At 37.6% G+C, this 12,870-nt stretch overlaps 1 protein-coding gene and 1 pseudogene across 1 annotated transcript; both read left to right on the top strand.

Annotated features, from left to right (window-relative positions):
- On the top strand, positions 326-1,150 carry LOC109129433 (uncharacterized mitochondrial protein AtMg00810-like). The gene has a single exon (XM_019237677.1). The coding sequence runs from the start codon at positions 326-328 to the stop codon at positions 1,148-1,150; it is 825 nt and encodes a 274-aa protein (XP_019093222.1).
- On the top strand, positions 10,676-12,246 carry LOC104753329 (annotated as a pseudogene).

Raw genomic sequence — 12,870 nt, 5'->3', positions numbered from 1 at the left:
CACGATGGGGAATCACAAGAGCAAAGAGAAAAAGAGATACAACAAGTATACAACGTTCTTGTTTCAACATAAACTTCGACATGCCTAAACATATATATATATATATATTTGTAAATAGAGAGAATAAGATTGTATTATTATTGTTGTTGTATTATCAAATGGAATAATACAACTTATATATAAGCACATACCATAATCAAATGACATAATTTAAGGGATTATATAGAATAATATAATTAATGTATATTAGAGTAATATATGAGATTTGAATAATCATAGTTGATATAATGAGATTATTTCGGCACTGCATTCTGCGTTTTTCATGATGGATCTTGACCCTCTTCATCATTTCCTCGGCATTTCCATCGTCCAAAATGACAAAGGCACATTCCTTCATCAACAGAACTATGCGGCGGACATTCTTCATCGAGCCCACATGACTGAGTGTAACCCTTGGCTCACTCCGGTTGATACTAAGGCAAAGCTTGCTGAAATCAACTTTGACAGTCCCCCGGTTAAGGATCCTACTATATATCAGAGTCTCGTTAGTGCACGTCAATATCTTACCTTTACACGCCCGGACATATCGTATGCTGTTCAGCAAGTGTGTCTCTTTACGCATGGCCCGCGTGGGGTTCACTTAAATGCCTTGAAACACATTCTTCGTTACCCATTTCGCATGGACTCCAGCTCTACCATTCCTCTCCTACGACTATGGTTGCTTACTCCGACGCTGACTGGACAGGCTGTCCATCCACATGGCGATCTACGTCCGGTTACTGCGTCTTTATCGGCCCCAACCTTATCTCTTGGTCAGCAAAACGTCAACATACGGTCTCCTGCTGAGGCAGAGTACAGAGGTGTTGCCAACGCTGTTGCTGAACTTGCGTGGCTTCGCAATTTGTTTATGGAGATGCGGGTCCTGGTACCAAAAACTTCACTTGTGTTTTGTGATAATGCTAGTGTTGTTTACCTTGCCTTTAATCCCGTTCAGTATCAACGCACCAAGCATGTGGAGATTTCCATCCATTTTGTTCGTGAATGTGTTGCCCTTGGTTATATCAAGGTTTTTCATGTTCCTTCATCCCTCCAGACAATTTCACCAAAGGGCTGCCTACTACACTCTTCCAGGATTTTTGGTCCAGCCTAAGTGTTCAGAAGCCTCCAGCTCTAACTGCGGGGGGGGGGGGGGTAGGGNTCCCATATCTTTAGCTTATAAGATATGATACTATCTCTTGTATCACTATAAATACATTATGAATGCATAGCTCTCCATTCACGGAGATTCACACGGTCACAATTCAAACCTGGTAAGTTTCCTGATAGACCCCCAAGACATAGTGATAGTGACACTGTCTATATAAATTGAGTCTCTAGGCTCCTCTGGATTTGTTCTTAAATTTCCTGGTGACGTTTACCCTTTGGGATAATCATGATGTTAGTCGCATGTTTTATCTTTATTTGATAATCAAGGATGCAAGTAGCAAGTGGGAAAGTTGAAACTTGAGTAACTTTTTATATTTAGTACTGGTTTTTGTTCAAGAAAAGTATGTTCGATTCTGGTTTTTTTTTCACATTTATATCTTCTCTTTGTATGTATAAATTGAAATTGATGCTCGAGAATTAGTGTATCTATCAAGACGATATGCTAAGCGAGCAGGATACCATTCAGTTTTTTTTTTTGGTTATGTGGCAAATCAATGACTTTGCGAACTTGACCATTTCGTTATCCTAAAGCACTAGAGAATGTGTAATATTCTAAGGAGAGGGTAAAGAGGAAGAGAGTGTCAGCAATAACAACGACGACTCCCACAGCCCCACTCCAATAACGACTCTAGATCTTCTGCACCAGAACTTCCTCCAAAGCTCAATAAACAATCTCAATCTGCATCCTCCTCCTCTTCCTCATTTTCTTCCTCTTCACGTACCCTCTCCACCTTCGAGCCTTCCTCTGGTTTTTCTCTTGCTCCAACATAGCCTGGAGTTTCTTCACCATCTTCACCGTTTCGTTAGCTATATTAGAGATTGATGAGAGTTTAGGAATGGAAGAATTGTATATTGACTCTCATGATCATAAGCTTTAGGTTACATAGAATTATATAGTACAAATGTTTCCTAAACTATAATGATTGCAAATATATAAATATATAAATAATAAATATTACAATATCACATATTAATTAGAAAATCTTCTAGATCCTTCTACACGCCCCCTCAATCTCAAGGTGGTAATGGAGAAGCGACGAAAGTTACGGCTTGAGATTGATGAAACATGGACATTATGAAGTATGTGGAGTGGTTGTGAAGTGACCATGTACATGGTGAGGTTCGTGGGAGATGAAACTTGAGTCTATCTCAGCGGACAGACATATATATGGATCATAGGGTGATGGTGGTTAGGGAGATGGCACGGTGAAGGCCATACATGTGATGACCGTAATTTTGAGATGAAGATGATACATATGGCTTTTTTTTTCTTTCTAAAGAACCACTATGGCTTGATTCAGAACCTCGTAAGAATCTTGAATGATGAAAAAATATATATATATTTTTTTAAAAAATAAAAAAAAAATCAAAAGAAATTCGGTTTGATTCAGAGGCTTATAATAAGCTTGAATGATAGAAGAACTTTTGCTTGAAAATAAAATTTATAAAAGAGAAGCACATGGCTTAGATTCTAAAGTCTAAGATAATTAATAGACTTGAATAAAAGAAGTTCGATGGCTTAGATTCAGAGGTTCATGATGAACTTGAATATGGAAGCATTTGGCTTAACAAAAAATAAAAATATAAAAGAAAGAAGCATATAGCTTAGAAACAGGAACAGAGCCGATCGTTAGATCATTGTGGCTCTGATACCATATTAGAGATTGATGAGAGTTTAGGAATGGAAGAATTGTATATTAACTCTCATGTGTTGTAAACTAGAGAAACTCGAAGGAGGTTTTCTCTTCTTATTCTTATTCATTATGTTCGATAATCATACATATATATAGTGAAGGGACAAAGCCCAAATACATTAGGACTAAAGCGACTTAGACTAAGAGGAGGTGGCTGATGGGCCTTATGGTCTTGGACGTATATGGGCCGTGTATGGGCTGTGTATGGACCGGTTATGGAAATCCACCATCCATGTTTTAAAACACTCCCCCTTGGATGACATAACCGTGCAAATGCTAAGAAGGATCTCTGTAATGCGCTTGGGGGTGCTACCTCATTAAAACCTTACCAGAAAAACCCATTGGGACAAAACCATGGTGAAGGAAAAAGAGTACAGCACGCATTACTCCCCCTTTTCCAAGCATCCCTAGAAGTCCTTAAGTCTCCGCATCCCAATCTGGTGCGTGAGCTTCTTGAATGTCGATGTCGGTAATGACTTAGTGAAGAGATCAACTTAATTGTCGCATGAAGGAACTTGTACCACTTGATCTTCTCCGGCCTTTTGTAGTTCATGTGTGAAGAAGAACTTTGGTAAAATGTGATTTGTCTGATCTCCCTTGATATATCCTTCCTTAAGTTGTGCGATGCAGGCTGTATTGTCTTCATAGATAACCGTAGGCTCCTTATCGTCGACCATGCCACAATCTGTCCTGATATGTTGAGTCATCGACCTCAACCATACACACTCACGGCTGGCTTCATGCATTGCCAAAATCTCTGCATGATTAGATGATGTGGCTGCAATGGTTTGCTTCATAGAACGCCACAAAATAGCTGTACCACAGTGTGTGAACACATAGCCGGTTTGAGACCTAGCATTATGCGGATCCAATAGGTAACCTGCATCAGCAAAACCAACTAAACCTTCTTTGTTATAATTAGTATAATATAAACCCAAATCTAACGTTCCTTGTAGGTAACATAATACATGTTTAATACCGTCCCAGTGCCTTTGGGTTGGACAAGAGCTAAATCTAGCTAAGAGGTTCACGGTAAAACATATGTCTGGTCTAGTGTGGCTAGCCAAGAACATTAACGCTCTTATAGCACTAAGGTATGACACTTCCGGACCGAGAATTTATTCATCGTCCTTCCTTGGACCAAATGGATCATTTTCCAAATTTAAACTTCTCACAACCATTGGGCTAGGCATTGGGTGAGTTTGGTCCATATTAAACCTCTTGAGTACCTTTTCAGTATATGCCATTTGATGCACAAGGATTCCATCATTTATGTACTCAAGCTGCAATCCCAAACAGAATTTAGTCTTGCCTAGGTCTTTCATCTGAAATTCTTTCTTTAGATATTCGACTGTTTGGGCGATTTCCCGTGAGGTTCCTAGGATATTCAAATCATCCACATATACTGCTATTATTAAAAACCCTTTGTTTGCAGACTTCTTTATAAAAATACATGGACTGATGGGATCATTCTTATAGCCTTCTTTGGCTAGGTACTCACTTAATCTATTGTACCACATACACCCACTTTGTTTCAGTCCATAAAGGGATTTGTTTAGCCTTATGCAATATTGTTCTCGAGAACCGCTCTTATCTTTGAGCTCTATACCCTTTGGTAATCTCATATAAATCTCATTATCCAGTGGACCATATAAGTATGCGGATACAACATCCATTAACCGCAAATCCAGCTTTTCTCTTATAGCCAGACTTATTAGAAATCTAAAAGTCGTTGCATCCATCGCAGGAGAGTATGTCTCCTCATAATCTATTCCGGATCTTTGAGAGAATCCTTGTGCTACAAGTCGTGCCTTATATCTCACGATTTCATTATTCTCATTTCTCTTTCTTACAAAGACCCACTTATGTCCTAATGGCTTTATATCGAATGGTGTCCTTAAGATAGGACCAAACACATTTCTTTTCTTTAATGAACTTAACTCCACGTCAATGGCTTCTTTCCATTTTAACCAATCTTTACTTTGAGTGCACTCTAATTTAGACGTGGGTTCATGATCCTCATTTATTTCAAGTGCTACCTTGTGTGCAAATATTTCATCGATGTCGACATCTTTCCGGTTCCATTGAATTCCAGACATGATATAATTTATTTAGATCTCATTATTATCAATACCATCAGGACCTTGAGGTTCAGCGTCCCAAATCTCATTCGGTACCTTAGGATTTGCCGCGGCCATGTCTGTAATTTCCTTAACCTCGGTTTGATTTGCACATTTCTTAGATTTCCGAGGGTTCTTGTCTTTGGAACCTATTGGTCTACCACGTTTCAAATGGGTCTTAGACGTTGTAGCAACTTGATTATTGTGTTCCTTTTGAACATCAATACGTACTGGTGCATTACAAGCTGGTATGTACGATTTTATTACTCTCTTAGGGTCAGCAAAGGAATCTGGCAATTGGTTAGCTAGCTTTTGCAAATATATTATCTTTAGGACCTCTGCATCACATGCTAGAGTCCGAGGATCTTTCCAATTTAAGGATGTTTGATTCCATGAAATTTCTTTGACCAGCTTTTTTGTCTCTCCACCTAATTTGGGACAGTCGGTTTCATCAAACTGACAATTCGGGTATGTGGCCTTAAATAAATCACCCGTAGTTGGCTCAAGATACTTAATAATTGTGGGAGGATCAAATCCAACATATATTCTCATCCTCCTTTGAGGTCCCATCTTTATTCTCTGTGATGGTGCAATCGGTACATATACGACACATCCGAATATTTTTTTGAGATGGGATATGTCTGGGTCATGACCCGTTAATAATTGGGATGGCGAATATTTATACTCACTAGATGGACTGATGCGTATAAGCTCTACTGCATGTAATAATGTGTGTCCCCAAGCCGACACAGGAAGCTTCGACCTTAGGAGTAATGGTCGAGCAATTAATAGGATCCGTTTAATGAAAGATTTAACTATCCTTTTTGTGTATGGACATGTTCCACAGGGTGTTCCACATTTCCCCCGATGGACATACAATAATCATTAAACGCTTGGGATGTAAATTCACCAGCATTATCTTAGATGTATAGTCTTAAGTGGAAAGTCTCTTTAGTTACTTAGACTGGTTATGGCCTTATAATGAGTTTTCCTTGTGTACATGCTACACACGTGAGATTTTTAGGGATAACTCGTCTCTCTTTAAGAGTGTGCCCATTAGAATTCATAATTAGCTTACGCATCATGTTAGAACCCGGATGACCAAGCCGATCATGCCATAAAGTGAATTGTTCATTGAACATTTTATTCATTGCCAAATTAGCCTCAATCATATTTATCTTAGCATGGTATAAACCAGTGGCTAGTGCGGGTATAGACTCTAGGATTTTCTTAGATCCTTTGAGTGATTTCTGTAATATGTAGGAACTCTTGGTTTCCTTCACCCTTAGTTTCAACATGTAGACCATTCAAACGAATGTCTTTAAAACTCAATAAGCTTCTCTATGAGCTGGGTGAATATATGGCATCACTTACTTCAAGATGTGTGCCTGGCCGTAGCCTTTCATTAGACTTGCTATACCCGCTATTGTGCTAATATTGGCATTGTTCTTGTCCTTAGCCATTTTCTCAATATGGACAAGAATCATGTTTTAGACATAAAGAATAAAACAAACAAATAAATATTGAAGGAAATGGTTGAATTTAAACCAAAATCATAATTCAATAAAATTTAAAGCATAAAACATAGAAATTAAATCAAGACAATTTTAATTAACCATTCCTAGACAATCCGAAGTTTCATAATCCAATAGATCATCATTCTCATGGTCGAAATCTCCTTCACCATCGAGATGAACCAAATTGGCTTCTGGATTCCTTTTCAAATTCTCTTGATAGAGATCAATAAGATGCTTAGATGTCCTGCATGTCTTAGCCCAATGATTTGACATACCACATCGGTGACAAACCGATTTAGGCTTGTGTTGCGGTTTGTGAATTCTGCGGCCTCTACCACGGCCACGACCGAAGTCGGACCGGTTCCCACGGCCATAACCACCATGTCCTCTTCCACCATGGCCACGGCCATGATGCTTATATCTATAGATGTAGTTAGACTCTTTGGTCTCCTTGGGCTCTTTATGTTCTTTCTTAGTCATGTCAACCTTGTGAGCCTTTGGTAAGGGGGTAGATCCAGGAGGGCTCACTGCATTGTTCATCAATAATAGCTCATTGTTTTGCTCAGCAAGTAGCAAATAAGAGATGAGGCTTGCATATGTCTTAAAACCTTTTTCACGGTATTGTTGCTGAAGCAGTATGTTATTAGTGTGAAAGGTAGAGAATGTCTTCTCTAGCAAGTCCTCCTGAGTAACCTCCTTACCACATAATTTCAATATCGAGACTATCTTAAATAGCTCTGAATTATACTCATCCACGGATTTTAAAATCCTGGATCCTTGGGGTTTTCCAATCGAATTGAGCCTTTGGTAGGAGCACCGTCTTTTCGTGTACATATCTGTTATTCAACTCTGTCCAAAGCTCAAGAGGATTCTCTATGGTAAGGTATTGGTTCTTGAGACTCTCAGCAAGATGATAGCGTATATGTAACAACGCCTTATATTTACTCTTTTCAGTGCAAGTATTATCATACTCAATGCATTCGCATAGGTCTTTTGATTTCAGGTTGATCTTAGTGTCCAATGCCCATTGGAGATAGTTGTCTCCAGAAACGTTAAGGGCAGAATATTGGAGATTGTTGATCTTTGCCATCTACACAATATAAGACATGCATCTGATCATTAGCATGCGGTATATGAGACCAAAACATGCATTTATTTTGCTCTTAGGCCATGCGGTATATGAGACCGAAACATACCATCAATTTAAACTTTTAAGCCATGCGGTATTTGAGACCGAACCATGCCGATTGTTATAGTCCTGGGTCATGCGGTATTTAAGACCGAACCATGCCGTTTGTTATAGTCTAGGCCATGCGGTATTTAATACCGAACCATGGATTTATTTTCGTTTGGGACATGCGGTATTTAAGACCGAAACATGCCGATTATTTTAGTGAATGTCTTGTTTTATTTACATAATTTCGTGGCATATATTATGCATGAACACAGTCCTAGATAAACATAAAATCTAGCATGCAAGAATTTCTTTTATTAAGTTTTTCCTTTTACTAAGGTTTTCCTTTTTCTAGTTTAGGATTAGGACAAAGGTTTTAGGAAATTTTCTAGTCTTTTAGGAGAATGTCTAATATATTTAAATTTCTTAAATATACTAGATAAGGCCAACAAATTATTTTGGTAATTTTCCTAATATTTGTGTTTTCGATTTTAGGGTTTTGCTTTTAGGGTTCCATGTAAAACATGGAACTAATCCGATTTTAAGATTTTAGATTTTAGGGTTTTCGATTTTTACTAAACCATCATTGATAATCGGATCTTTAACGACCTAGAAGAATTAGTTGAATATTTTCTAGATTCGAATTTAGGTTTTAGTTCTAAGGTTTTTCATGCAATCGAAAACAAGCAATCAATCAACAATAATAAACGGATTTTAATCATGGCATAGTTAGTTTAATTTGCAAACAATCTAAGCAACCTTAAACCTCATAGCAATCGATTTTAAAGTTTTAGGGTTTTCGGATTTTTAGGGTTTCTAGGGTTTTTAAAGCTTAGGGTTTTGTTTGTTGATTGTTTACTTGTAGATTTTAGAGTTCTTATAAATTAAGATCAGGTTCGATATACATCTATGTGTGAAGGTGGTTTTGATTTATTTACCTTACACCGTTTGGGGTTGACTCGAATTGATCCGGGAGCTAAAGACCTCGGATATACAAACTTTATCACAAACGGACCACGAACCTCGGACTTGATTTCGAAATAGCAATGAACCGCGGACCATTTTTGGACGCGAACTGATCACGAGCACCGGTTGATGATAAACACGAATAGATCTCCGAACAGGAACTCACCCCGGACAGGAACTGACCACGAACACAGACAGATCTCGGACAGGAAACCGATCGCCGAGCAGTAGCCGAGCACGGACACGGACGGAAGTTGATCGCCGAGCTTGGACGAACAAGGACTTTGTGTGTGGCGGCGGTTTAGGGTTTTAGGGATTTTCTCAGTTGGAGTTTAGGGCAAACTCGTGCTGATAACGGGTTGTAAACTACAGAAACTCGAAGGAGGTTTTTTCTTCTTATTCTTATTCATTATGTTCGATAATCATACATATATATAGTGAAGGGACAAAGCCCAAATACATTAAGACTAAACCGATTTAGACTAAGAGGAAGTGGCCGATGGACCTTATGGTCTTGGACGTACATTGGCCGTGTATGAACCGTGTATGGGCCGGTTATAGAAATCCACCATCCGTGTTTTACAACATCATGATTATAAGGTTACATAAAATTATATAGTACAAAAGTTTCCTGAACTATAATAATTGCAAATATATAAATATCTAAATAATAAATATTACATTATCACATATTAGCTAAAAGATCTTCTAGATCCTTCTAGGTAAAGGTCGTTTTAAAAACCTTTAGCTAAATCAATTATTGACCAGAAGACTTGAGAAGCTTCTAGAGTCATGATTTGTTATGTTTCCTTTTAGTTTAAGTTATTGTTTTTGGTATCAATCTTAACTTTTTTGGAGTATATTTTTGTGTCATTCTCTCTTATCTTTGTATCTAAACAATTCTCAACAAAATTCTCTACAATCATTATAACCAAACACAATCATTTCCTTATTTGATAATATTAATTTCTTAAAATCTATCTATCTAATCTAAATCAATATGTTATATTAAAATTTAATTCTCCTTTCATTTTTATTTAATCTTATATTTAATTATTTTATTTACTATTTAATACAAAAAGTTAATAAAATTTTAGATTGTTTTCAGCGTATGATGTGATTTGAATATTTATAAACGGATATATATTAAAAATTGTCTTAGGATATTTGTAATCAAACAAGTATATCCACATATAGAGCTTGAAATACATTTTTGGAGTACAATAGAGTGCCATCACTTTTTACCAACTTCGGGTCGAGTTTTTAACTAAAATTATAACCGATTCAATTATCCGGATCCTCCTTAAGATTGCTGAATATTTTAGGCCAGTTTTTAATCCATAGCATATTTATTTACATCCAATTAATGCCAGTTAATGCTCATTGTATCTTAGAAAATATTTAATTTGCATGCCAAATTTTCAGGGCCGAGTTTGACAAAAAGAATTTATAACCCAAATTATGTAATCACACCCTCTTAATCACATCCCTATAATATATCAACTAATTCAAGATGAATACATCTTAAGAAATAACTAATTTTGCGTTTAATAAATGATTACATATTTGGTTATATCTTATTAGCTTTAAATATACACTATTAATCCAATAATATCAATTGAGAATCATAATAAGAATATGCCATATTATTCATTCCTAAATCATAACTAACAAATCGTAAAATGTATATTCTCAAATTGCGAATCAAGAGTTTTTACAAAACTCTATCTACAACCGTTAACAATATATATATATATATATATAAGCACTTTTAAACGGCTAAACTATTACAATATTATATCAACAAAATAATAGATTCGTGGTAAAACCTAGTTTTTACATTATTATTATGTTTAGCTATTTTTACTTAATTATGTTTAGTCGGTTATAAGAGTTCTCTATATATAAAAGGTTCAAAACCTCTCGAGACATCAATGAGAACCAAACCCCTAGAATTAACAACTAAGAGAGAATTAGGGTTAAAAGGGAGATAAAGCTTGGAGCGATAAGAGATTAGAGGAGATGACTGAAAGGGATTGGCGTATCTTCGGGGAAGATTTCAATATCTCTTACAAGGGTTCGAGGATTCCTCGTCCTATGGGGAGCTGGGAAGAGAGCAAGCTTACTTATGAGCTTCTGAAAGCTGTGGAGAGAGCTGGATACAAGAAACCGTCTCCTATTCAAATGGCAGCTATACCACTTGGACTGCAACAGCGTGATGTTATCGGCATTGCAGAGACTGGTTCTGGTAAGACTGCTGCTTTTGTTTTGCCTATGTTAGCTTACATATCTAGATTGCCACCCATGACTGAAGAGAATGAGACTAAGGGACCTTATGCTGTGGTTATGGCCCCTACTAGGGAGCTTGCTCAGCAGATTGAGGAGGAAACTGTTAAGTTTGCTCATTATTTAGGGTTTAGGGTGACTTCTATTGTTGGTGGTCAGTCGATTGAGTAACAGAGGTTGAAGATTACACAAGGGTGTGAGATTGTGATTGCCACTCCGGGTCGTTTGCTTGATTGCCTTGAGAGGCGGTATGCTGTGTTGAACCAGTGCAACTATGTGGTTCTTGATGAGGCTGATCGGATGATAGACATGGGTTTTGAGCCGCAAGTTGCAGGTGTGTTAGATGCGATGCCTTGTAGTAATTTGAAACCGGAAAACGAAGAAGAGCTTGATGAAAAGAAAATTTACAGAACCACATGTATGTTCAGTGCTACAATGCCTCCTGGGGTAGAAAGGCTTGCTAGGAAGTACTTGAGGAACCCAGTTGTCGTCACCATTGGTACTGCAGATTTGATTTCGCAACACGTGATTANCTAAGCAAAGCAAGAATTCAGGTTTTTTTTTGGTTTTGTGGCAAATCAATGACTTTGCGAACTTGACCTTTTCGTTATCCTAAAGCACAAGAAAACGTGTAATATTTTCTTTTGTACGTGATCCTGGCAGTCCTTAAGGTCTACATTTCCACTATGTTACCATTGTTATATGAGGGTTTCTACTTCTTAGTGTGGGATATTTTCTGTGTATGACGCTGCAACAAATTAATAGTTTCATTGCTTATTCTTAAGACATAAGAGCATTGTTCTTTATTCAACATAAACCATATAAACACCACATAAAACCACATCATTGTTTGACCATTACAATAAGATAATACGAATCTCTCTGCAGAGACTGCNGTGATGATAAGACTGCCATTGTGTTTGTTAACACCAAGAAAAACGCAGACATTATTGCTAAGAATCTGGACATGGATGGGTACCGTGTCACGACCTTACATGGGTGGGAAATCACAAGAGCAGAGAGAAATCAGCTTAGAAGGTTTCAGAGAAAAGATATACGACGTTCTTGTTGCAACAGATGTTGTAGGACGTGGAATTTATATACTCGATTTGGCTCACGTCATAAACTACGACATGCCTAAACATATTGAGATGTATACACATCGTATTGGACGTACAGGACGTGCTGGGAAGATTGGTGTTGCGACTTCGTTCTTGACTCTTCATGATACCGAGGTCTTCTATNTAAATGATGCTGAACCCATTGGTACGAAACTGAGCTAGCATTTATCGTTGGACGAGAAAGCACACAAAAATGAAGCTTAGAACCATAAGGATCCCAATATATTCCAACCACATCGCCTGCCTTCAAAGCTCTTCTCACCACAAAATCCTTATACCATCCATTGAGGAGAATATAGCTTGGATAGTCGTGCCATTTCATAAGAACCAGGTTATGCATAGTAGAAGTGTCGTCATCATACACGTCGACTGTTAAGCCAGGGCCTTCTTCGAGTACTTTAGACACAGGGAGATACCTCAGAATGTCGCTACGTACAAAGCTTTCGGTTAGAAAAAGATTGGTTATATAGCCATGATTGCTTTCGGTTATTTCCTGCTTGATGGTCCATGGATCGGTGTAGAGAGTTAGTTTTGTTGAGACATTGTGCCGCGCCTCCTCTCTTCTTTCTTCATACGTCATAAACCTCATCCTCGCCAGGTTTATTTTCTCTTCGGCTTGCTTATTGTCTGTTGGTCCACAAGCAACCTTGGGGTCATGTGGCTTGTCATACGGAAACAGATCCAGGGTGACGAAACTTTTATCCATGATCGAAGAAAATTGAAAACCTGACCAAAGCATGTATAGCTGGATTAAAAATCTTTCTTCTTTTTTTTTTTTTTTTTTTT

Source organism: Camelina sativa, chromosome 16 (genome assembly GCF_000633955.1).
Source record: "Camelina sativa cultivar DH55 chromosome 16, Cs, whole genome shotgun sequence".
NCBI lineage: Eukaryota > Viridiplantae > Streptophyta > Magnoliopsida > Brassicales > Brassicaceae > Camelina > Camelina sativa.
Note: the sequence above shows the minus strand (reverse complement) of the source record. Positions and strands in the feature narration are given on the sequence as shown.